General features: G+C 40.3%; 2 protein-coding genes and 1 long non-coding RNA gene across 3 annotated transcripts in view; 1 reads left to right on the top strand and 2 right to left on the bottom strand.

Annotated features, from left to right (window-relative positions):
- Positions 1 to 10,173, top strand: part of LOC123512831 (ubiquitin carboxyl-terminal hydrolase 8-like) — a 24,696-nt gene extending 14,523 nt beyond the window's left edge. The window contains 7 exon segments of the mRNA XM_045269442.1: positions 2,957 to 3,072; positions 4,279 to 4,393; positions 4,883 to 4,987; positions 5,489 to 5,728; positions 6,200 to 6,330; positions 7,160 to 7,255; positions 8,067 to 10,173. Of these exon segments, the coding sequence (XP_045125377.1) occupies positions 2,957 to 3,072; positions 4,279 to 4,393; positions 4,883 to 4,987; positions 5,489 to 5,728; positions 6,200 to 6,330; positions 7,160 to 7,255; positions 8,067 to 8,283 (1,020 nt within the window). The 3' untranslated portion in view covers positions 8,284 to 10,173.
- Positions 10,174 to 13,097: 2,924 nt separating this feature from the next.
- LOC123512837 lies at positions 13,098 to 15,517 on the bottom strand. The gene is made up of 2 exons (XR_006677204.1): positions 14,968 to 15,517; positions 13,098 to 14,934 (listed from the first exon to the last, which is right to left on the bottom strand). It is a non-coding gene; the product is annotated as an uncharacterized LOC123512837 (long non-coding RNA).
- A 174-nt stretch (positions 15,518 to 15,691) lies between these two features.
- Positions 15,692 to 25,910, bottom strand: LOC123512825 (PRELI domain-containing protein 1, mitochondrial-like). The gene is made up of 6 exons (XM_045269431.1): positions 25,795 to 25,910; positions 24,240 to 24,357; positions 22,926 to 23,133; positions 21,974 to 22,093; positions 21,028 to 21,173; positions 15,692 to 19,910 (listed from the first exon to the last, which is right to left on the bottom strand). Exons 2-6 carry the CDS (start codon positions 24,326 to 24,328, stop codon positions 19,865 to 19,867), a joined length of 609 nt encoding a protein of 202 aa, XP_045125366.1. The 5' UTR covers positions 24,329 to 24,357; positions 25,795 to 25,910; the 3' UTR covers positions 15,692 to 19,864.
- Positions 25,911 to 26,345: the final 435 nt, after the last annotated feature.

The raw sequence follows: 26,345 nt of genomic DNA, 5'->3' as shown, positions 1-26,345 counted from the left end.
AGAGAGAGAGAGAGAGAGAGAGAGAGAGAGAGAGAGAGAGAGAGAGAGAGAGAGAGAGAGAGAGAGAGCACCATACATATATTGTGGGTGTATTTTATATGGTCTCTCTCTCTCTCTCTCTCTCTCTCTCTCTCTCTCTCTCAGAAACTATTTGTAGAGCTGCTAACTTTGCTTTTTATTTTTGTTCCCCTTGTGAGAGAGAGAGAGAGAGAGAGAGAGAGAGAGAGAGAGAGAGAGAGAGGGTGGTGCTGACATTACATAAAGTATAAGCTGTACAAGGGATGAGAGAGAGAGAGAGAGAGAGAGAGAGAGAGAGAGAGAGAGAGAGAGAGAGAGAGACAGTCAGGGTCAGACAAGCTTACTGACAAGAAGGAAGGAAGAAAGGAAGGAATTAAAGTGAGAAAAAGGAAGGAAGTGAATAAAAGAAAGAAATGAAGGAAGAAATGAAAGGAAAAAGAAAGAAAATGGAAGGGAGAGAAGAAAAATATGAAGATAAAAAAAAGAATAAAAAGAAAAATAGAAAAAAAAGAAAGGAAGAAAGAAAATTGTGGTGTTGTGGTGAGAGAGACGGAATTTTTGTGGTGTTGTGGTGAGAGAGACGGAATTTTTGTGGTGTTGTGGTGAGAGATGGACGGAATTTTTGTGGTGTTGTGGTGAGAGATGGACGGAATTTTTGTGGTGTTGTGGTGAGAGATGGACGGAATTTTTGTGGTGTTGTGGTGAGAGAGACGGAATTTTTGTGGTGTTGTGGTGAGACGGACGGAATTTTTGTGGTGTTGTGGTGAGAGAGACGGAATTTTTGTGGTGTTGTGGTGAGAGAGACGGAATTTTTGTGGTGTTGTGGTGAGAGAGACGGAATTTTTGTGGTGTTGTGGTGAGAGATGGACGGAATTTTTGTGGTGTTGTGGTGAGAGATGGACGGAATTTTTGTGGTGTTGTGATGAGATGGACGGAATTTTTGTGGTGTTGTGGTGAGAGAGACGGAATTTTTGTGGTGTTGTGGTGAGACGGACGGAATTTTTGTGGTGTTGTGGTGAGAGAGACGGAATTTTTGTGGTGTTGTGGTTAGAGAGACGGAATTTTTGTGGTGTTGTGGTGAGAGAGAGCTGGAATTTTTGTGGTGTTGTGGTGAGAGAGACGGAATTTTTGTGGTGTGGTGAGAGAGAGAGAGAGAGAGAGAGAGAGAGAGAGAGAGAGAGAGAGAGAGAGAATAAAAAGCAAAGAAAACAAAAAAAAAATAGAAAACAAATAGATAAACAGATAAAACAAAACTAAACACACACACACACACACACACACACACTGAAACAACCACCACCACCCACCACCACCACATCTGCTAGTTGGAGGTGTGTATAATACTGTGACCCTTCGCCTACACACACCTGCGGGAACTGTGCCAATTAACGAACACACCTGAGGCTTTCTGAGTCACTATAGAGACAGCAAATTGTTGTAAAGATGAGAGAGAAAATTGTGGATAAATTGAGATGGTGAGGTGAAGATTAAGGAAAGGAATTTAATCTAAGTAATATTTCTCTGGCAATTTGTTGATAAAATGGGAAAAAATAAGGAAAGAGAGAGAGAGAGAGAGAGAGAGAGAGAGAGAGAGAGGACTGAGGATAAAGTTGAAGGATAAATGAAGGAAAGAGGAAGAAAAATAAAGCTGGGAATAAATCAAACTGTAATATTTTTGTGGTTATTTGTAGGTGAAAGTAACTTAACCAATAAAGAAATACAACAAAGAGAGAGAGAGAAAAAAACTGGATAAATTGAAGGAGAAATGAGGAAAAAGAGAAATGGAAATACTGCTGGAAATTAATCAAACTGTAATATTTCTGTGGTAATTTGATGAGAAGAAATAACTTGAAGGAAAAAGATGCAAGGAAAAGATGAAGGAAAAGAGAAATAGTGTGTGAAATTGACAAGAACACCCATTAATGCAAACTGACAAAGGAGAAAATTGTCAAAAACGAGAGAAATGAATAAATAAATGAGAGAAATCATAAGGTAAGAGAAAAAATATAAGTGAAAGAGAAATAATATATGGAAATTCAAAAAGTCACTGATTCAAACTAACCAAAATAGATATATAGATAGATAAATAAATAAGTAAATCAAGTAATAAGTAAAAGAAGAAGATAAAGAAAATAAAGCCAGTGAAATGAGAAGACAGCAAAAAGTGAATAAGAAAATGTAAATAAAATAAAGGTAAAAAACGAAAGTGAAATGAGAAAATAACGATAAAAAAAGTGATAAAAGAAATAGAAAAATGATCAAATATGAAAGAAAGAAAGACTAAATAAACAACAACAACAACAACAACAACAACAACAATAACAATATACCATCAGAATGAAAAGGTGACAAAAAAAAAACAACGAAAATTTAGAAAAAGCTAAATATGAGAGAATGAGAGAAAGACTTAACGATAAACAACAACAACAACAACAACAACAACAACAACAATGACTTGGGGCCGCAGCTGTACAGGGTTTTACTGCGGCCAACCGGTGCAGCAGCCCAGCCAAGGCACCGATGTGAGTCTGCTGTTTTGCTGTTTGTATTATTTATTTATTTATTTATTTATTTACGGCAGCAAAATTTTGATTAGGAAAGAAAAAAAAAAATGGTTTGCTGAGATGGAGTTTGTGTTCTTGTTTTTTTTGTTTTGTTTGTTTTGTTGATCTTGTTTGTCTAATGTGTTGTGGTGTGTGTGTGTGTGTGTGTGTGTGTGTGTGTGTGTGTGTGTGTGTGTGTGTGTGTGTGTGTGTGTGTGTGTATGTTAGTTTGTATCCAAATAAAACAAAATTAAAACAGGTAAAATACTCCCAAACACACACACACACACACACACACACACACACACACACACACACACACACACACACACACACACACACACACACACACACACACACTACCAGCACAAACCTAACCTAACCTAATCTTCCAGCCGGCTGCCAAGACAGGGCTGAAGAACCTTGGCAACACCTGCTACATGAATTCCATTGTGCAGTGCCTCAACAACACCAAGCTCTTCGTTAAGTACTTCCTCGACGACACTTACAGGTAACTACTGCCCTACACACACACACACACACACATATGAGGAGAGACTAAAGGCTATGGATCTACCAACCCTGGAACAAAGAAGGGAGAGAGGAGACCTGATACAAGTTTATAAATTGATCAACGGAATGGATCAAGTGAATAATGAGAAACTGATCCTGAGAGAAGAATATGACATCCGAAGCACAAGATTGCATAGTAAAAAGCTGAGAAAAGGAAGATGTCTGAGAGATATTAAAAAATATAGTTTCCCGCAGAGATGTATTGAGACGTGGAACAGTTAAATGAAGAAGTAGTGTCTGCAACGAGTGTGCATACTTTTAAAGTAAGATTGGATAAGTGTAGATATGGAGATGGGGCCACACGAGCATAAAGCCCAGGCTCTGTAAAACTACAACTAGGTAAATACACACACACACACACACACACACACACACACACACACACACACACACACACACACACACACACACACACACACACACACACACACATGCCAGTTCTCCTCCTTTTCTTCTTCTCCTTCTCCTCCTTCTCCTTCTCCTTCTCCTTCTCCTCCTTCTTCTCCTTCTCCTTCTCCTTCTCCTCCTTCTTCCTCCTCCTCCTCCTCCTCCTCCTCCTCCTCTGCCTCCTCCTCCTCTTCCTCCTGTTTGTTCTTCCTTTGTAATCCTCCTCTTCTGCCTCTTCCTCCTCCTTTTCCTGTTCCTTTTTGTATTTCCATTTTCTTCTCCTTCTCTTTCTTCCTTGTCTTTTTTCTCCTCCTCTGCGAGTTGTCTGTTCTCTTCAGTTCTCTCTATAAAACTTACCAATTTCTGTCCTTTATTTATGTTTATTTATTTATTTATGATTTGATTTGTGTATTGATTTTCAGGTAAGAATGTCTACCTGGTCTTTTAATTTCTCCTGGTGACGCATTTAATCATATAAACTTTGCCTTATGATTTAACTGCTCAGGCCATTAATTACTACCAAATGCCTTAACTAGAATTTATAATGAATTTTTCTAACCTGCAACAAAACTAACATTCTCTCTCTCTCTCTCTTTCTCTCTTTGTTAATTAATCCTTTATGCTTTTCCTCTTTATTTTGTTACTTTGTTTTTCTTTTTTTTTCTTTTCTTCTCTCCTCTCCTTTCCTCCCCTTCCCCTTTCCCCCTTCCCCTCCATCCCTCCCTCCCTCTCACTCTCCCTGTCTTTCTCTCCGCAGCAATGACATCAACCCCAACAGTGCGACGGATGGGGACGTGGCAGAGGAGGTGGGGGCTGTGGTGAGGGCGCTGTGGTCGGGACAGTACCGCTCTATTGCTATGTGGGACCTCAAGGTGGGTTGTGTTAGGTTGGGTTGGGTTGGGTTAGATTGGTGTTTGTGGTGTTTTTGGTGAGGTGTGGTTGTAGAATTGTGGTGGTGGTAGTGGTGGTGGTGGTTGTTGTTGTTAGTTTCTTGTTAGATAAGGGTAGAAAGATATGGAAAGTAAGGAAAGATTGGGTAGTAGTAGTTGTAATAGTTGTAGTAGTAGTAGTAGTAGTAGTAGTAGTAGTAGTAGTAGCAATAATAGCAGTTGTTGTAGTTGCAGTCATAGTAGTAGTAGTAGTAGTAGTAGTAGTAGTATTTGGTGATTTTATACGACTCCAGATACTTATATGAGGATTAAAATAGTGAAGATTCTGGCCATTAATCTTCCAAACTCCATAGACTCTTCCTAATGTCAATAACCTCATGTAGTCACACCCAAAAACTCATGGTAAAAATGCATCCCAGTACTGAAGGGGTTAAGAACACTGGCCAATTCATGTGTCTGTATCTCTTGCAGAATGCTGTGGGACGCCACCACCGGCCCTTCTGTGGCTACGACCAACATGACTCACACGAATTCCTGTTAAAATTGATGGATTGGCTTAGTGATGATCTAAATAAGGTAATCTGAAGGTGTTTGATGGTGTTTGAGGTTATTTCTCTCTCTCTCTCTCTCTCTCTCTCTCTCTCTCTCTCTCTCTCTCTCTCTCTCTCTCTCTCTCTCTCTCTCTCTCTCTCTCTCTCTCTCTCTCTCTCTCTCTCTCTCTCTCTCTCTCTCTCTCTCTCTCACTCACTCACACACACACTAAGCCACATTCTCCCACACTCTCATGCCCTCTCTCCCTCTCCCACTCACACACACTTCCTCTCATTCCCTCCCCCCATCCCTCCTTTCTTTCTTCCCTCTCTCTCATTGAACCAATTCCTCTCACAAACACACACCACACTCTCCCATATACTCCCACACACTCCGACACATTCTTAGCCACACACTCTCACTCCCTCTCTCCTCCTTTCTTTCTTCCCTCTCTCTCTCTTAATGAACGAAATCCTCTCACAAACACTCTATACACTCCCACCACTCTCCCATCCACTCACCTCTCTCTGTCCCTCTCCCACACAGGTGACAGGGAAGCGTCTCCCAATGAAGGAACAGAACCACGAGAACGTCCCTCAGTATGTGGCGGCCGACAAGGTGATGGAGGAGCTCAGGCAGAGAGATCAGTCCATCCTCTCCGCTGTCTTCCACGGCCTCCACCGCTCCACCATTGAGTGTGGGACCTGCGGACATGTTTCCCTCACCTTTGAGCCCTTCTCGGTCCTCTCTCTCTCCTTCCCTAATAATCGCAAGTGTTCGTTAAGGGTAAGTTTGGTTTGTTTTGGTTTGTTCTTTGGGTTGTTTTGGGTAATATTTTTGTTTTGGTCTTGTTTTGCGTTGTTTTGGTGTGTTTCTGGAGTGTTTGGTGAGGTTTGGGTGTTTGTTTATTTAATTTTCTTGCTTTCTTTGCATACTTGATAAACTTCTCTATCCAAACTTCTCAATCCTTTATGCACTCAAAACTTGTCGTCTTCTCTCTGTCACACACTAAAAATTTCTCGCTTTCTCCTCACACACTCATAACTTTTTGTCTTTTTTCCCTTACACTCAAAATTATCCTTTTCCCCTCACACACTCAAAACTTCTCTTATTTTTCCCTCATTCACTTTAAACTCTTTTTCCCTCACTCACTCAAAACTTCTCTAATTTTCCCCTCACACACTCAAAATTCTTTCTTTTCCCTTCACACTCAAAAACCTCTCCTGTTCACCTTGCCACTAACATGCCTCATTCCAGGACCTGCTTCACCACTACTACAAGGAGACCAATCTGGAGTACACCTGTAGCAAGTGTAAGAAGAAGAGGAACTGTGTGAGGAAGGCAGACATATGGAAACTCCCACCTGTCTTGATTCTTCATCTTAACAGGTGTGTGCTTGTGTGTCATGTGTGTTTGTGTGTCTGGTTGAGTTTCTTGTGTTGTTTGTAAATGTTGGTGTTTTTTTAAGTGTTTTTCTTTCCTTTGTATAGTTTTCTAGAGATTAAAGAGATATTAGGTCAAGTTCTCAAAGGTGTTTTTGTTATTATTGATGGAAAAATGTTAGATTATTGTCAGATTAGTGAAAACACCTCTAAAAATCATTATAGCTTTTTTTCCTCTCCATAATACACTTGAAAATTTAGAGTATAGAATGTCTAGGCTTGTGTATTCTCTTGTGTATGTGTTGTGTGTGTGTCCAGTTGAGTTTTGTGTGTTGTTTGAAAGTGTTAGTGTTTTGTAGTGTTTTGTATGTGTGTTTCTTTCCTCTGTCCAGTTCCCAGGAGTTAAAGAGATGATTGGTCAAGTTTTTTGTTATTATTGTTGCAGAATGTTAGTTAAATTATTGCCAGAGTAACGAAAACAACTCTTGAGAATCTTTATAGGTTTTAGTGCATAGTATTACTTTAGAGAGAGAGAGAGAGAGAGAGAGAGAGAGAGAGAGAGAGAGAGAGAGAGAGAGAGAGAGAAGTATGGTAACTGTTCCTGGGAAAACGCATTCATTAAAAACAGAAGGAGAGAGAGAAATATAGTAATTGTCACAGGGAAAATGCACTCAGGGAAACAAGGGAGAGATAAAGAGAAAGAATAGCATGATGATTGAAGAAACTCCTCTAAAGATCACTGTAGCATCCAGTTCACAATACCCTTGAAAGGTTAGAGTACAGAATGCTGAGGCTTGTGTGTTCTATCTAAAAAAAAGATTGTCTTGCTTTACAGATTTGAGCACGACGTTTTGATGAAGAAGCAGCAAAATTTTGTTGACTTCCCCATGGAGAGTCTGGACCTGACGAAGTACACTTGCTTCAATAACAGGTAACGGCAAGTGTGGGGCTTTGATTGACATGATGAAGAGAAAGAGGAAGAGGAAAATCACCTTTGTACAAACTCAGGCATCTCTAACCTAACTTTGAGTGGTGTGGGGCTTTGATTGACATGAAGAGAAAGAGGAAGAGGAAAAAAAACTGAAGGGCCTGTAATTTCTATGCACTTCTAGGGGGGAAGGTGGTGTTGGAGTAAGATTTGATCATTTGATTGAAAAAAACAACAAAAAAAACAGATAAGAATAGATAAGAATAAATGGTCTTGATAGAAACACACAAGAAAAAGAAAGCAAGAGGAAAAATTGAAGGAATGTGATTAAAGAAAATAAATGAATAAATAGATAAAAAAAGAAAGGAAGAGGAAGAATTGAAGGAACATGATTAAAGGAAGTAAATGAATAAATAGAAAAGAAAAAGAAAGGAAGAGGAAGAACTGAAAGAACATGATTGAAGGAAGTAAATTAATAAAGAGATGAATAAGTAAATGAAAGGTAACTGAATGAATAGATAAACAGACCAAATATCACCTGTATACCTTGTTTGATTGCAATATTAGCTCAGATACACAATTGAAGCACCAGAAACTAGCACCACCTTTACACAAACACAGCCATCTCTACACCAACCTAACCTAACCTTATACCACAAATACACCTGACTTGTACACCTTGCTAGAAAGTGTATTAGTTCAGAATAATAGTTACAATCATCTTTACACAAATCTAGCCATCTCTAGCCTAACCTAACCTAACCATTTCTAGCATAACCTAACCTAACCTAACTCTTCTTACCCCACACTGCAGATACACCAAATTCGACCTGTATGCAGTGTGCAACCACTACGGCACGATGGACGGCGGCCACTACACTGCCTTCTGCCGCTCACCAATCAACAATAAGACGTGGTACAAGTTTGACGACCACGAAGTTTATGAACACTGCTCCGTGAAGACGTCCGCCGCTTACCTTCTCTTCTACGAGGCCACCAACACCAGCATGCACATCAACAACCTAGTGTGACGTTGATGAGACAACTGGGATCCTGGAATTCCCTGTATGGTTTTGTTTTCCCGCACGCTTTCCTCTGAGTCAAGCAGGACACGGGAAAGTTGGTAAGGTGTTGTTTTCCGCATGTTTTCCTGCACTGGTGGCTTGAGACGTGAAGTTGGGCCCACCAGTACACCCTCAGAGACGCCACTCCTGTGTATTTAAGGTGTGGGTGGTGTGGGTGTAGGTGGTGTAGGAAAGACTATGTGTGGAGGAGCATTGAGGGAACCAGTGTACTGCTAACCCATGTGTGTGTGTGTGTGTGTGTGTGTGTGTGTGTGTGTGTGTGTGTGTGTGTGTGTGTGTGTGTGTGTGTGTGTGAGTATGAGTGAGAGAAGAGGTGAAGATCTGTTTATTAAGGCACTGTGTTGAAGGCAGTGAAAGAAAACGAATGAGAACACCAAGATAATCAGCCTGTCTGTCACCAAGTTACTGTATTGAGGCAGCACTGAGGAAGCAGGCTGGAGGGAGAGAAGAAAGAGAGTACATCTGTCACTAAGCTCTCTGTGTTGACATTATGAAGAAACAGCAGGAGCAAGAAGCATTACAATACAAGAGAACACTGAGGAAGAAGATCAGAGTGAGAGGGTAAAGGGAGTATGTCTGTTTCTAAGCAATGTGTGATTGTATGAAGAAACAGCAGGAGTGAGAAGAATTAAGATAACCTGCCTTTCCGTCATCAGTAAACTGTATGACACTGCAGAGAGAGAGAAGCTCAAGTGACAGCATCAGTAGAGTCCGTTTTACCACTCAGCAGTTGTCTTACCCAGGAAACTAAAGAATATTGACATCTGCCTGTCCGTTACTATCATTTGTCAGGCATCACAGAGGTTTTTAGGAATGAGAAATTGAGGAGTAAGAAAATTAGTATCAGTCTGTCACTAAGGTACATATCACTGGAAACCCTTATCTCTCAGTAAACTTGTGTGTAGACAGAGAAAAGACAGTATGGAGGCTGTTTATCTGTCTATTAACCCTCTGTCTCTCACCAAATGTGTGTGTAGACAGAAAAGACAGTATGGAGGCTGTTTATCATCTACCTGTCAATTAACCTTCTGTCTCTCAGCAAACATGTAGACAGAGAAAAGACAGTATGGAGGCTGTTTATCTACCTGTCAAGTAACCCATTTTTAACATCACAGGCTGTACAGAAGAGTATAGAAGTGAAAAGTCAAGAACACAGACAACAATGAACCAACACAGTCTGCCAATCAACTCAAAGGTGCCGAGTATTGCTGTCCACACACTACTGACACTACTGGCCACGTCGTCCATTTTGCGCTGTGTTGTGTGGCCGCTGACAATAGTAGTGGTGGTGGTGGTGCTTCCAGATTCCTCGCCACACCAGATGTTTTTGCCCCACACCCAGCAGAGAGAAATTACCATACATTAATTTTATCTTCAGGCATTTGTGAGTTAGGGAGTGTGTCTGAAGTCTTAAACCGCCAGCACCTTTGTAGTGTTACATAGACAAGGAGAGTGAGAGTGTGTAGATTTTGTTCCCTTCAGGTTGTGTTGTGAATTAACCTCTTCAGTACTGGGACTCACTTCTACCTTGAGTTTTGGGTGTGATTAAGACGATTTTGTTAACATTAGGAAGGGTCTATGGAGGTCAGAAGATTAATGGCCAGAGTCTTCACTGTTTTAATCCCCGACGTAAAATTCTGAAGCTGTATAAAATCACCAAACAGTCACCAAAATTAATATGGGAACACATCGTGGTATTGAAGAGGTTAAGGAAGTGTAGGAGGAGAAAAGTTGATGAATAGAAACAGATGGGAAAAAATTAACTTGAGCAGCTGACCTTACTACACAGTCGGAATAAGGTCTTAGGAAGGAGGAGGAGGAGGAGGAGGAGGAGGAGGAGGAGGAGGAGGAGGAGGAGGAGGAGGAGGAGGAGGAGAAGGAGAAGAAAGGTGTGTAGAGTTAGTGGTGGTGATTGATATGGTTTTGGTAGTGTTTGGTTTGGTTTGGTTAGGTTTGTTTTGGTTTTGTTTTGTTTTTTGTTTCGTTTGTACCACTCATCACACACAGCTGCTGATTAAATGCTCTTCCATTTCTTTGTGCAATTAAATACCAGAGAGAGAGAGTGAGTGAGTGAGTGAGTGAGTGAGTGAGTGTGTGCAATCAATACCACTGTGTGAGAGAGAGAGAGAGAGAGAGAGAGAGAGAGAGAGAGAGAGAGAGAGAGAGAGAGAGGGGGGGGGGGGGAAAGACCTTAATCTCTTCAGTACTGGGACACATTTTCACCTTGAGATTTATTTATGATTAGACCATTTTATTGACATTAGGAAGGGTCTATGGAGGTCAGAAGATTAATGGCCACAGTCCTCACTATTTTAAGTTTCTGAAGCTGTATAAAATCACCAAATAGTCACCGGAATGAGTATGGAAATGCACCATGGTACTGAAGAGATTAAGCCAAGCAACATCACACAAAGGCCACAGTGTGCATGTTTTGTGTTATCCGTCTGAGCAGTGATGGGGTTGAGCCTTTCCTGCCCCTCGCACTGGCACTGGCACTGGTGTGGGAGAGTGTGTCTGTAACTTTGTGCTTGGATGCTGATTCTCCTTGGCTTCCTAACTTCTTGGAGATCAATTTTTTAGTGAACTTGAAGGTTGATTTTGATTAGGCTAGGTTAGGTTTTGTTTTGTTTGGTTAGGTTAGGTTTGGGTGGTGGCATTGTGTCCTGAAGGCTAGATAGGTCATTATGAAGTGAAGTAAAGTTCTCTGTGTCTTTGTAAGCTGTCCAGGTGGTGATGTGTGTGTCAGGGGGAGGTTGGGAGTGTGTGAAGTGAGGAGTAAGTCAATCAGTCAGTCGGTCAGGCTTTTACAACAGCAAATCTATGGTGATATAATCTTGTTTTCTATTTATTTTCATGCTGTCTGATCAGTTTTATTTGTGTGTGTGTGTGTGTTTGGGTGTGTGTGTGTGTACGTGTGTGTGTTGCAGCATCACAGCCTCACAGCTTCACACAGCCCTGTAATGCATGAATCTTCCCAAAACTCCATGTAAAGAAGCTATTAATGTGTGTGTTTGTGTGTGTGTGTGTGTGTGTGTGTGTGTGTGTGTGTGTGTGTGTGTGTGTGTGTGTGTGTGTGTGTGTTGACGTAAGCCTCACACTGTTCCCTGCTTCCTTGGTCTCCTCTCTGCCCTGCCATCACCACCTGGACAGTCATCTAGTCAGTGTGGGAAGTCTGGACACTCACCACTTCTGTTACTAAAGGAGCGACTCTGTACATATTTTATTTTCTCATAGGGATGGGGAGAGAGAGAGAGAGAGAGAGAGAGAGAGAGAGAGAGAGAGAGAGAGAGAGATATTAAGTGGTGTTGTTGTGTCATGTTTTCTTCAATTATCCTTGTTTTGGTTAGTTAGGTTATTGATTTGCAGGAGGAGGAGGAGGAGGAGGAGGAGGAGGAGGATAGTTACAGTGGTAGAAATGTTAGGAAGTGTTAAAGGTAGTAGCTGTTTTTAGTAGGGATTGGAGAAGGTAATAGTAGTAGTAGTAGTAGTAGTAGTAGTAGTAGTAGTTATGGAAAGTTAGTATTAGAAGTAGTAGTAGAATAAAAAGCAACAGAAATAGAACAGCAATATCCAGATAGAAGTTAGTAGTAGTAGTAGTAGTAGTAGTAGTAAGAATAGACAAAATACAATAACTTGATACAATACCCAGAAAAATGCAAGTTAATTGTATACAAGGTGCACCAATATTCACCATTACCTCCCGTGCTGTGGTGTGTGTGGCGTAGGGAGTGTGGTGGTGGTGTTATGGTGTGTGCCGCAGCTTGTCCTGTGCGGCGCAAGGGAACGTCTCAAATATTTCACGTACTCAAGATTGTGTTCTGAGTGAGGTTAGTGTGTGAGTGTGTGTTTGTCATCTTTTTCTTCTTTTCCTTCTCTTCCTCATGTGTGTGTGTGTGTGTCCTCTTTCATATTTTTTCTCTCCTCTCTCTTCCTGTTCCTCATCTTATTGTTTATCATTTTCTTGTTTTTCTTCCTCCTCGTATATATGTGTGTGTATGTGTGTGTGTGTGTGCATGTGCGTACATTGTGACTTAAGAAGCTTTGCGTTTGAATCAAAAACTGTATAATTTATAAGAGAAGGTGCCTTTGTATGTTTGTATATCAGTGAATACTAGAGTTGTATACATAATATATATCTCAGTGTTAAGACTTGTACATAATGAGAGAGAGAGAGAGAGAGAGAGAGAGAGAGAGAGAGAGAGAACATAACATCACCAGCTGCCTTTTACCTTGAGTTTGGATTGTGTTGCATTGTGTTACCTAACCTAAACTTTTGGGTAATTTTGATTGTATTGGGTTAGGTTAGGTTGAGTTTCATTCCCTAACCTTATATTGTCCATCCCTAGACTGTGAATATGAGTAGAAATGTAAGCTGTTAATTGGAATGGAACATGATACTAATAGGTTAGGAAAAATTACATTACCTAACCTGACCCAAAGAAATGCTAGACGAACCTAACCGTTAAAATAAGGTTATGCTAAATTACCCAATCTGTCCTGAGAAACGATTAGGTTAGGCCAAGATATACATTATTTAACCTAACCACAATAATTAGGTTAGGCTACAATAACTTCATCTAATCTGAGAAAGCAGCTGTGTGTGTGTGTGTGTGTGTGTGTGTGTGTGTGTGTGCTGGTGCCTCAGATGCCACGCTGTTGTGTCGGCAGCCAGCGTTGCATCCCGTCGGTGTGAGAGAGAGAGGGAGAAGATTCTGGTGCTGGTTATTCAAAGCTTACTCATTACACACACACACACACACACACACACACACACACACACACACACACACACACACACACACACACACACACACACACACACACACACACACACACACACACACTCACTCATATTCTACCACTAATCCCTAACAAAACTCATACACACACACACACACACACACACACGGAAGCCATTAGATGAACACATGGCTTTTTCTCTATAATGCACCCCTGTCTGTGTCCACTTTCCCATCTTGTCTTGATTTAGTTGTGTCAGTGTTCCGAGTCTTGCTAATGACCAATGATGTGCACTGCTTCTCCTCACCAGCTGATTATCGTGGCCTTCTTCTTCTTGACTGGTGACTGAGCTTGTTATGTTAGTCTTTCAGGATTTTGATATCATATTTGTGAAGCAGTTTGATGATATTGACTCTGATTATGGCGTCTGTTTCTCCTTAGTTTATTTCAAGGTTATCTAAGTGTATTTCAGGTTATTTGAGCCATACTTCAGAGCTGGTTTCATGTTTAATCTTGTCGTAAAGCTTTGTATCGACTTCATTGATCGCCGAATGTTCTAAGTTACCTCAGTCAGTCTGTTATATATACATTTGAGAGCCAGTTCCTTATTTATTCTATGTGTGAAACTCTATGTTAACTCTATGCTGTTCATGTTACTTCCAGCCACACTTGAGAGACAGTTTCTTACTTATTCTTTGCATGAAGGTCTTATGTTAACTCTACGTTGTTCGTGTTACTTCCAGCCATGTTTGCGAGCCAGTGTCCTATCTATTGTAAGTCTTGCTATGGAGTGTATGTTGATAATTTTGAGGATTAGTTTCCTTCTTAATTTCTTTGTCAGGCTCCTCATGGACTTCGTGTATCATCTAAGCCACATTTAAGAACCAATTTCCTGTTTAATTTTGCTGTAAAACTTAGTACCGACTATATACTGATTATTTCACCTTGTCTATTTGTATTTGTATTTGTATTTCAGAACCAATTTCCTGCTTAATCTTATTGCAAAGCTCCCTGATTACTGAATGTATTACTGTTTATTATTTTAAGATGAATTTGATAAGATGTACTATTGTTGATCATACACACAGACACACACACACACCTGAGTTAAGATAATGCATTGTGACGTCATTACTTTCCTGCTGTTCACAAGTACCGTGCCTTGTTTGTGTCATTGATGCCTGTGTTGCCTCCTTTATGTACTGTACTGGTGTTAGGCTGAGAGGAGCTGGTGGTGAGGGAACATGGCATAACACACTTGTACTTATGTTTCCAGTGCTTGCAGGATGAAGGGAGCTAGTGGTGAAGGAATACTGAATTAAAACCATGGAAAATAAAGGTGTAAATTATTCGCCATTACCACGAAGTGTAAAATAGAAATATAACTTGTTTCATCGCATTCCCTCACCGCTAAGCTCTTGGCAGTTACTCTTAGCTGAACGCCAGATTTTGTTCCGTGATTACTCCTGCATTGGTGTGTGTCCGTGATTCAGCGCCAGGCAGGGTTTGGTGGGTGGGTGTATTGGTGTGTGGGTGGGACGCTCGATTGGTGGCGTGTGAATGCGTGGGTGGTGTGTCAGGTCCATTTAGGTATATATATAAAGGGAAAAAATATCTTATACAAATCTATACAAAGAAGTAATGTTGAGGAATTCCAATATTGCTCTATTATGAAAGAAAGAATATATATAAATTTTACTGTTATCTGGTGTTTTTTTTTGTGGTTTATCTAATCTTTGTCTTATCTTTCAGGTTATCTCTACATTCTTTCATCTTGTAACTATCACTATTTATCAATATTCTCTTCCATCTATTAATTCAAACCTCTTCTGTCATCTACACATTAAAACAGATTACCTTACTGTCTATCTACACATTAAAACAGATTACCTTACTGTCTATCTATACATTTATTCATACCTTCCTTAAAAATATCCATACATTTTAATTTTTTCGTTTACCTTACTATTTATTCATGTTTTCTTCTTTCTATTAATTCACGCCTCTATTCTGTCATTCACTCATGAAAGCATCTTACCCTACAATCTATCTATCCATTTATTCATACCTTCCTTAAAAATATCCATACATTTTCATTTTTTCTTTTACCTTACTATTTATTCATATTTTCTTCTATTAATTCAGACCTCTATTCTTTTATTTCCTCATTAGAACTTACTGTCTCTTTATTCATTTATTCATCCTTGCTTTAAAATATCCATACATTTTTAACCTTGCAACTATTGTATTATCTTAGTTTATGCTTATTTTCTTCCATCTATTAATCCAAAGCTTTATTCTGTCATTCACTCATTAAAATATCTTACCTTACTGTCTCTTTATACATTTATTCATCCCTTCTTTTAAAATATCCATACTTTCTTTAATCTTGTAACTATTATATCATTTATCCATATTTTCTTTCATCTCTTAATTCAAAACTCTATTCTCTCATACATTCATCTTCCTTACTGTCTTTCTGTACATTTATTCATCCCTTCCTTAAAACAGCTTATCTCTATTCATTATTACAACACATCTCTCAGGGTTCCAGTTCCTCTACACAACTTTCAAACTTGTACACTCAATAAGAAGGGGAAGGAAAACAACACCATTAATGAATTCTCTATAATATTTTGAACTTTTAATAATCTGCACTTGCTCTGCTACAAATGTTTTCAAAGTTTCCCTGGTTCTGTTAACAATACGGCACAAGACTCAAGACTCGAGCCTCGCCCAGCACACTGCAGCACCTCAAGATGTGTGTGTGTGTGGTGGAGACGTAAGACAACACAGGATGATAGAAATACAAGTGATACAAAGCCACAAGAACAGTAGATGCAGAAAGAGAAGCATGAAAGAAAGGGAACAAATATGTACTTCTCTTTCTGTGTGTATTACTGTTGTTGTGCCTTCTTTTCCTGCTCTTGTGTTGTCTTGCATCACCACTGAATGTATTACTAGTGTGGGGAACCTTGATGGAACACACACACCTCCAGCACTGTGAAGGATTGACCGACGGCTACAAACCAAATTAATGTTTATGAAGTGGCTACTCAACTCTCACATGCACAAATTTCAGGGTTCTTCACTACGGCCATTTCACATAACACACGCGCACACACACAAAAATTTGACTATGCTTTGGGAACTGACAGTCAAGTGGGCCTAATTTTTCTCACATTTTGTTGCCCTTGGCCAGTGACCCTTACACGAAAAGAAAGATAATAATAACAATGATAATAATAATAATAAAAAACATTCTTCACTTGAGCTCCTTCACACAATACCACCAGGTTTAAAAAGTGCCTGGTGCCATAACCATTCTTATCAGCACCAATCCACCAAATTATTTTGCTGCCAGTGGTGCTATGTACAATCTTACTGCCACCAATATCTTACCTCACTATCACAAGCTTGAAATGGTGCAGCCTCTTAAGTTACTATAAATGTATGGTGGTGGTGTGTGAAGGAGCGCCAAGACACAACTTACAACTGTCCACACAATCCAGTACTGCCTGAAGGTCACTAAATGCTGGCTGGGCAGGGTTGAGCAAAGCAAGAGTACAGTAGAAGGGAGAGCTAGCCAGGTGTCACTTCATTATGTGGATGAGACTTGTACAGGCACATTTTTCTTTCTCCCCACACACACAATCAAAATTTTCCAGCAACACACAATGCATCCCACACAAACACACACACATTCTCAACCCCGTGTGGATGGCGCAAACCCTGAAAACTCCAAACTGGTCATTATCCGCTGCCACTGAGCAACGTGTAATGGAATGAGGGATGGAATTGAAACCCACACGCCACGCTGGTCCCTGCCAAGACAACCCTCACCAAGACTCATGCCCAGTCCCTGTCGCTGTCTTGAGGGATTTTAGGGACACACATGCACTCTTCTTGATATTTAGGGACATATTTTAGTGTTTTTAATGTCCCTGTCACTGTTTTGAGGGATTTTAGGGACACATTTTTTTTTCATATTTAGGGACATTTTTTAGTGTGTTTACTGTCTTGATGGGTTTTAGGGACATACACACTCAACATTTAGGGGGTGAAAGGTATTTTTTTGGGTTTTTTTTTTTACTGTCCCTGTTGTTGTTATAAGTTGGTTTATGGACACACACAGACACACATATTTCTTTGGGTGTCTTTTGGTCTTTCAGGGTGAGATACACTTCAGCCTCTCTTTCTCTCAAGTTATCAGTCAAAAAAATTCATTCATATTTCACACTTATCTGTGTCTCATTTTTGACAAGAATCACACTCTTTTTCACACTCGCCCTTCTCTCAGTCTCACTCTAGACAATCAAGACACACTGTTTACACCGGTCCTTCATTGCATCTCTTGTTTTGGTCTTGGGGACTCATACTAACATCTGCATGGTTCTGAGCCAACACACACACACATTACCCTCCATTCTCTCCTTCCTTCAAGCTTTTTCTCTCTATTTCCTTCTCCTTTCCTCCATTTCTATTCACTTAAACTACCCAGACACACACACACACACACACACAAAATCCTCCTCCTCTCCTTTCCATGCTTTTCTCTCCTTCCTCCCTACTTTCTCTCCATTTCCTTTTCTTTCCTCCATACCTCTTCACTTAACCAACACACCACACCCACACACACACAATAATGACCACTAGAAGGCTGCATTTCAATCCATTAATCAGAGAACAGGGTGGTGGCATCAGGGCATCTTAGCAACACCTGGGGCTGGAGGGCTAACAGTGCCTCAAGGAAGGGAACCAAACTAAACTCCAGTGTGTGAAATGGAATGAAATGTACTGAGAGTTGTCCAACCAGAGTGGAACCAGGATGTGACAGACTTCAAGGGCAGGGTGTAGACTCTCACTCTCTCTCTCTCTCTCTCTAACCCCTTCAGTACTGGGACACATTTTTACCTTAAGATTTGTGTATGATTAGACCATTTTATTAACATTAAGGTCTATGGAGGTCACAAGATTAATAGCCAGTCTTCACTATTTTAATCCTCCACATAAGTTTCTGAAGCTGTATAAAATCACCAAATAGTAACAAGAATGAATATGGAAATGCATCATGGTACTAATGGGGTTAACATATTCAGTACCATACGCATTTTCATATCAATTCTGCCTAATATTTGGTGATTTTTTATATGGCTTTAGAAACTTGTGGGGATTAAATAGTGAAGACCCTGGCCAATAATTTTCTGACATCTGTAGATCCTTCCTAATGTAATAAAAATGTCTAATCATACACAAAAGGGAAAAAATGGTTCTCAGTATTAAAGGGGCTAAGTATTGATGCTGAAGTGCTCCTCTCATCCTCCTCGTCATGGCAGGGGAAACTACTGGACACTATAATTGGTTCTAGTAATGCTTCTAACCACTGTACAAAGGAGTATTACTGGTTCCAGACTCACTAATGTTTGGTTCTCTTGTCAAGACTGTTTTCCAAGGCCACAGATGAAGGGACAGGTTCTCAAGGCTGTTTCTGTGTGGACAACTAAAACTATAAGGTCATTGAAACACCCTTGAGAATGCTAATAACTTCCACTAAAGTGTGTCAGATGTGCTCATGATGTTAACCCCTTCAGTACCATGACTTGTTTCCAATTTATGTAGGGGATTAAAATAGTGAAGACTATTTTAATCTTCTGACCTCCATAGACTCTACCTAATGTCAATAAAATGGTCTAATTGTGCCCAAAACTCAAGGTAAAAATGCATCCCAGTACTGAAGGAGTTAATGCTTGGTTAAACATGAACTAGAATCATGAAAAATACCCTGAAAATCCTATTAACGTCTGTAGCAGTCTATTAGAAGCATTCAAGACGTGTAATACTTATCGTGATGTAACTAGAACCACAAAAACACCTTGCAAACTGCCAACAACTTCCACTAGAGGCTGTCAGAAGCATTCAAGATGAGGAATTGCAAAACTAGCACTAGAATCATAAAAACATCCTGAAAATCTAACACAACTTTCTTTCCTCTTTCCCTCCAGCCATTACCTTAACCTGTGTCTTTCCTCCTTCCATCCATAACCCGTCCCTTTCCTCATTCCCTCCAGCCTCTCTACGTAATTCTTTTCTTTCCTCTTTCCCTCCAGCTGTAATAACTTAACCTTTCTCTTTTCTTCTTCCCTCCATAACAGTTCTCTTTCCTCCTTCCCTCTAGATTATTCCTACATAAATCTTTCTCTTTCCTACATAATCCTTCTCTTCCCTCCTCCTTCCCAGCCTCCCTACCTCTCCCTCCTCCCCTCTCTTCTACCATTATTGTCTGTTAGAAGCCTTTAAGATTAGGAATGCATGTCAAACTAGCACTAAGATCATGGAAATCTCTTGAAAACCTCTAACAACTTCCACTAAAGATTGTCAAACTATTGCTAGAATCATGACACACACCCTGAAAACCACAGTGACTCCCTCTAGAGCCTGTTGAAAGCACGCCTGACAAGAAACCACACTTATGAACACAACCTTTGAGAATCGAAGAAAAACGATACAAAAAAAACCCTAAGATTAACTAGAATAAGTAAAAAAAATGAAGGTAAAAGTCACAACAGCCATGACGATAGGTAGAGAGAGCACAAAAACCCTGAAGCCAAGTATCTACATCTGTACAACTTTCTCTTTGCATTGGCTGATGAATACAATACTTCATAGGGGGTCGGACAAGTGCCAGAGCCAGTGTTAGTGCCAGCCGAGCCCCCTCAATACTGTCCCTGCCTCTCTCAGCTCTTCACTCCCTCACAGGCAGCGTAAATTGGTCCAGCTTTCTCCTGTGCTAGTTCCTTGGCTCGTTTGCTGTCTCTCTCGCTGCCTCTTTTAATCTGCAAGAGAGAGAGAGAGAGAGATAGAATGTGAGTAAAAAGATGTTTATTTTTTTGTTCTTTATCTATGTTTAAGTGTTTGATAGAATAAATTTAGTCGCATCTCAGTTTGGTTTTCTTGTTTTTTTTTTAAAGGAGAAAGAATAAGATGTAGATTTTTATTGAAGTTTGTCATGTCTAGAAAACGGAAACAGAGAAAAGAGAAAAAGAGGCAGGGAAGCAGAGTGACAAACAAAGAGGCAAGTAGAAAGGATGACAAGAAGAGAGACGGGGGAAGGACAGAAGACAAAAGAGGGACAGGGGAACAGAATAACAAGAAAAAAGAGAGAAAGGGGAGGAGAGCAATTAGAAAAAGAGAAACAGGAAAACACGATAAATAGAAAAAGAGACAGGAAAACAAGGTAATTAGAAGAGACAGGGAAATAGAGTGGGAGAAAAGAGACAGAGGCACAGGATAACAAGAGCAAGACAAGGAAACAATGAACAGAAGAAAGATAAAGAGGGAAAAGGAAAGAGAGACACAGGGAAACAGATAAAAGACAGCAGGAATTGGAGGAACAAGAGAGAGAGGGGAACAGAGAACAGAGAATAAGAGTGAATAAAGAAAAAAAAGACAAGGAAACAGGAACAGGAGAGAAAGGGAAAGGGAAAGAGAGAAACAGAAGAGGAACAAGAAGAGAGACAGGAGAACAGGGAACAGAGAAACAGAACAGAAGAGAGACAAGAGGAAAGGCAAAGAGAGACAAGGGCCAGGGTGAATAAAGAAAGAAAAGACAAGAAAACAGATGAGGAAAGAGATAAAGAGGAAGAGAAACAAGGTAGAAGAGGAACAATAAGAGAGACAGGAGAACAGCGAAGAGAGAAACAGAAAAACAAGAAAGATAAGAGAAAGGGAAAGAGAGAAAGAGAAACAGTAAAAAGGGGACAAGAAGAGAGAGAAGAACAAAGAACAGAGAGGCAGGGTGAATAAAGAAAGAAAAGGAAACAGAAGAATAGAAGAAAGAGAGACAAGGAAACAAGAAGAAAGAGATAGGAGGAAAGGGAAAGAGACAGGGAAACAGGGTAGAAGAGAGACAGGGGAACAGGGAACAAGGAAGAGAGGGGCAGGGTGACGGACCTTTGTTTTCGCTCCTCCAGGGATGGCTGGTAGGGGAGGGCAGGGTCAGGGGGGATGGCAGCTTCGGGGAAGAGTCTGGTAAGGGCGTAGGAGAAGCCATGGTTGGTCTTTTGAATGTTCTTCTTGTAACGCTCCACTCCGAAGGTCTGCAACAAGGATCTGATTAAAGGCCATTTTTGTTTGTTCAGAGAGGGTTTGATTAAAGGCCATTTTTTTTTTTATTTTGAGAGAATTTGATTAAAGAAGGCCATTTTTGTTTATTGAGAGAGTTTGATTAAAGAAGGCCATTTTTGTTTGTTCAGAGTTTGATTACAGATGGCCATTTTTGTTTATTCTAAGAGAGAGGGTCAGATTAAGGCCATTTTTTTTTCATTCTTAGAGGTTCAGATCAAAGACTGCCATTTTTATTTGTTCTGAGGGAGGCTCGGATTAGAAACAGCCATTTTATTTGTTCTGAGGGAGGCTCAGATTACAGAAGGCCATTTTTGTTTATCCTGAGGGAGGGTCGGATTACAGACAGCCATTTATTTTTGTTTATCTATCTCGTATTCTCTTATTTTTTTTGTTTGATCTATTTTTATTTCTTTACGGAAGGTTCACACAACATACGGCCATTTTTGTTTATTCTATCTAGTATTTTATCTTATTTTATTATTCTATTATGTTTTTTCTATTTTTCTTTATTCTTTTATGGAAGGGAATTGAAAGTAACCTCTCTCTCTCTCTCTCTGCCTCCCTGGATTATATTATCATTTTTATTACCTTTTATTTCAATGTTCTTTTATTATTTTTATGGAAAGGATCTCTAAGTAATCTCTCTCTCTCTCTCTCTCTCTCTCTCACCTGGATGGAATTATCATTTTTATTTTTATCTTTCATTATTTTTTATTTGATTTTCTTTACTTCTTTTTTTATGGAAAAGAGCTGTAATCAATCTCTCTCTCACCTGGATGGCATAGCTGAGGCCAAAGATCTTTGAGTCAATCCAAGCCTTCCTCTCCGCCACCGTCCATTGGGGGTTGTCTGGACAAGGCCGGTACATCACCTTCTCAACACACGTCATCACCTGCAACACAACACAGACACACATAAACACTCAGCTCACAACCAAGAGGGCCCAGGTTCAAGTCCCAGGAGTGACGAGGCAAATGGGCAAGCCTCTTAATGTGTAGCCCCTATTCACCTAGCAGTAACTTGAGGGGTTGTGGCCTCACTGTCCTGGTGGTGGAGTGTGGTGTGGCCTCAGTCCTACCCAAAGATCAGTCAGTATAAGCTCTCTCTCTTTCTGTAGGGGAAAGGCTGGCTGGGTGACCAGCAGGTGACCATGGTGAATAACACACACACAACACTTAGCAGCAAATGACATACAGGCATACACACTAACAGGCCAGTCATCACCTGCAACACACACTGAATCTAACCTAACCAAATGATATCACTCATGAACACACAAAACTTCAATCTAACCAAACCTAACCCAAATAAATCATCTTCCTTAACCTCACCGAATTCTGAATCAATAGGCAGCTTTAAAAGGAGATTAGATAAATTTATAGATAGGGATGATAGATGGAACTAAGTAGCTTTGGTCACACAGGGACAGCCATGTGTAGGCCTGGCAGACTCTTGCAGCTTCCCTCATTGTATTGTGTTCTAATGTTCTTAACCTCTTCAGTACTGGGACATATTTTTACCTTGAGATTAGACCATTTTATTGACATTAGGAAGGATCTACGAAGATCAGAAGATTAATGGCCACAGTTTTCACTATTCTAATCCCCACATGAGTTTCTGAAGCTGTATAAAATCACCAAATAGAAACCAGAATGAAGATGGAAACACATGGTACTGAAGGGGTTAAATTACATCATCCCTGACCTGACCTGACCTAATCCCACCTTGGTCAGGCCGACATTTCTGGTGTAGGTGCAGAGTTCCTTCTTCTCGGGGTCAACGATGGACTCCTCGATGACGTTGACATGTCTGGCGCTGATGATGCGTTCCCCCCACTTGGGCATACGATTGGTCTTGGTTAGGAGGCGTTTGGAGTGCAGCTGTCCCTCCACCACCTTCCTCACCACTGTGTCTTCAGAAAGCACATGGGAACTGGGGGGAAGGTAAGAGGAGGTGAGGGGAAAAATGTTAGTGATGTTGAATAAATTAAACTAAACCTTCCTCGCCACTGTGTCTTCCGAGAGCATGTGGGAGCTGTGTGTGGTGGGGGAAGGTAAGGGGTGTCGGGTGAAAAATGTCAAAGCAATGTTGGGATCGCCGTGGTACAGTGGAACCATGCGTGCTTTGGGGTCCGAGGGGTCTCCAAGCACATGGGTTTGAATCCTGTCCACGGTCCGAGTGTAGGTTGGGCTTCCTCACTTGGAGCAATGGTTTCCTAGCGGGTGGGCTTTGAGATGGGAGGTACCACAAAAAGTATCCCCTTTAGCCTAGAAATTCCCATGAAAACCCAAATGATAAAAAAAAAAAAAAAAAAAAAATAAAAAAAAATAAATAAATAAATAAAAAATAAATAATAATAATGTGTACTTCATAACTTCAAGGGTATGTTAGACAGTAGAAACAGAGAGAGAGAGTGAGTGGTGGAGGAAGGAGAGAGGAAAAATGTTAGCGAATAATGAATAAACTAAAAAAAATGAAATAAATAAAAAAATAATAATAATAAACAGTATACTTCATAACTTCAAGGCTGTGTCAGACAGTAGAAACAGAGAGAGTGTGGTGGGGTAAGGTGACATACAAATATATCAGCGAATGATGTTAAATAAACTAATAAAATGGTATAAGCAGTGTACTTCATAACTTCAGGGCAAAACTAGACAGAAGACACAGAGAGGGAGTAAGTGGTGAGGGAGGATCAAGGGGAACAATGTCTTAATGTTAGATAAAAAAAAAACAAAAAAAAAAAAACATACAAACAGTGTACTTCATAGCTTCAGGGCTACGTTAGACAGTAGACACAGAGGGAAGAGTACCACTATGGCTTCTTTCCCACACATACTCACACTCACTCACTCACTCACACACACACACACACACACACACACACACACACACACACACACACACACATAGACACACACAGACAGACAGACAGACACAGACCCACACATACACACAGACAGACAGACAGACAGATAGACACACACACACACACAGCACAGACAGACAGACAGACAGACAGACACACACACACACACCTCTCAGGGTTGGGATATCGCTGCCAGATGCCCTGAGCCACCTGGTCCCACGAAAATTTGAGGACGCTGCTGTTCTCGTAATACTTCATGGCGGCGACCTCCTCGACAGTCTGTCCGTCTGTCAGGGAGGCAAGGTTAGGTTAGGTTAGGTTGACTCTCTCTCTCTCTCTCTCTTTTAAGGTTAGGTTGACTTGTTGTTGTTGTTAGTTTTGATGGATCGCTCGTTAGACTATTTTCATTTCAATTTTTTCACTTTATCTAATGTTTTTTTTTTTTTTTTTTTAGTTTTTATCGATATTTATCTTTTCTTACTTTGCTTTGTGGTTGCTTTTTTCTTTTCTCTATCTTTTCTTCTCTCCTTTGTCTTTTTCCTTATTAATTATCTATCATCTATTCATTTATCTTTTCCTTTTTAGTTGACATATGTTAGGTTAGGTTAGGTTAGGTGAGGTGAGGTGAGGTTATAAACTGCATATCTACACGGTCACTAAAATATAAGAAAAGAACTAACCTAACCTAAACTTTACATTATTTAGCCTAATCAATCAAACCACCTCTCTCTCTCTCTCAAAGGTATTTTATCCTATTAGTGTAGCAGGAACCTTGTCAAACTACCTGAAAAAAGAGGAGGAGGAAGAGCAGGAAGGAGGAGGAGGAGGAGGGGAAGGAAGAGCAGGAAGAGAAAGAAAGTAGCTGTGTCAATGAAGATTAGAGAAAATAATTACTGCGATATTAAACATTACCTTGATCTAATTAAGAAAAAACCACCTGCCAAACTGCCCTCTACCCCTAGAACCCTGTCTCTCTGTCCCTGTACCCCTGCCACCCCTGTTTGTCACTACTCCCAACTTTTCCCTGCTTCCGTCTGCTCCTTGCCCCTAAAACCTTACTTACCTACCCCCTGTACCCCTGCCAGTATCCTCCCCCTTCCCCTGTCACCCTGCCAGTCTCTATCCCCCTTCCCCAGCACCCTACCTACTTCCCTGCCTCTAGAACCCAACCTTCCTGTCCCCTTTACCCCTGCTAATCCCTTTCTCCTTCCCCTGTCAGCCCTGCCAGTCCCTAACCCTCCTTCTCCAGCACCCTACCTGCTCTCTGCCTCCTCCCCCCTGCTTGCCTGCCCCCTGCATCATTCGTATTATGCCATGGTGCCCTCATTCAATCAAAGAGATATTGGATAAGGAGATAACAACACAACACTGATAACACGAAAGACACTGATTGGAGAGAGAGAGAGAGAGAGAGAGAGAGAGAGAGAGAGAGAGAGAGAGAGAGTTAAAATGCCAAAGGTTACGAGAAAATAAAAAAAAAAATAAAACAAAATGACAACATAAAAAAAGGAAAAAAAGCTGAAAAAGACATAGAAAAAAAAAAATATAACGAAACACCCAAACAAACACCAATAAACAAGAAAACGGAAACAAAACAACAACAACAACAACAACAAGAGCACACCGGACTACCCCAAACACGTTTTCCCTCATAACACATGAACTATTAATTAATCTCCCCCTCTTTTTCCCCTCAGCCCCTCACCACACCTGTACACACTCACCTGCAGGCTGTGGGGGGCGTGAGGGGGGCGTGGCAGGTGCGGCGGGCTCTTTATATTTGCCTGTTCTGGGTCACGTCCGCACGATGGCCGCCATGATGGGTCCTGATGATTATTATGATGTTTTCTTTCATTCTACTTTCTGTTCTTTGAGTTTTTTAATATTTTTAGTGTAGAAGATGTATGGTAAAATTATGTTCTTTGTTTTTTTATCATGTTATTTGTTGTTTGGTGTTTGAATGTGTTTTGTTGTTTTGTTTATATAGCTACTTTTTATCTATTCCATCGTTTACATTAGATTTTTTTTTTTTTAAGTTTCATGAAGTAAGAATATATATTAAATTCCATCATTTAATTTCCTCTAACGATTTATAATGTTACTGGACAAATATTCTTATTATTAATTCTTGACTGTAAAAGAGAAAACGTAACTAGTATTTGGAGATACTATACTATTTATGTCGTAGGCTCTATCATTATCCTATATATCTTCCCTGATCACTAATCCTTCTAAACCTCTCATTTGCACCGCCTGACAACTGAACACATTAATA

The sequence above is a fragment of the Portunus trituberculatus genome, chromosome 4, assembly GCF_017591435.1.
Source record: "Portunus trituberculatus isolate SZX2019 chromosome 4, ASM1759143v1, whole genome shotgun sequence".
Lineage (NCBI taxonomy): Eukaryota > Metazoa > Arthropoda > Malacostraca > Decapoda > Portunidae > Portunus > Portunus trituberculatus.
The sequence above is the reverse complement of the archived record's forward strand: the minus strand, read 5'-3'. Positions and strand labels throughout refer to the sequence as shown.

Bases quoted from the DNA above. Each gene is read 5' to 3' on its own strand.
- LOC123512825 (XM_045269431.1), bottom strand. From the start codon at position 24,328: ATGAAGTATTACGAGAACAGCAGCGTCCTCAAATTTTCGTGGGACCAG. The intron at 21,174-21,973 runs GTGAGAGAGAGA...TCCTTGTTGCAG, and splicing joins GCCTCAGCTATGCCATCCAG to ACCTTCGGAGTGGAGCGTTA. The intron at 19,911-21,027 runs GTCCGTCACCCT...TCTCTCTTGCAG, and splicing joins CTGGAGGAGCGAAAACAAAG to ATTAAAAGAGGCAGCGAGAG.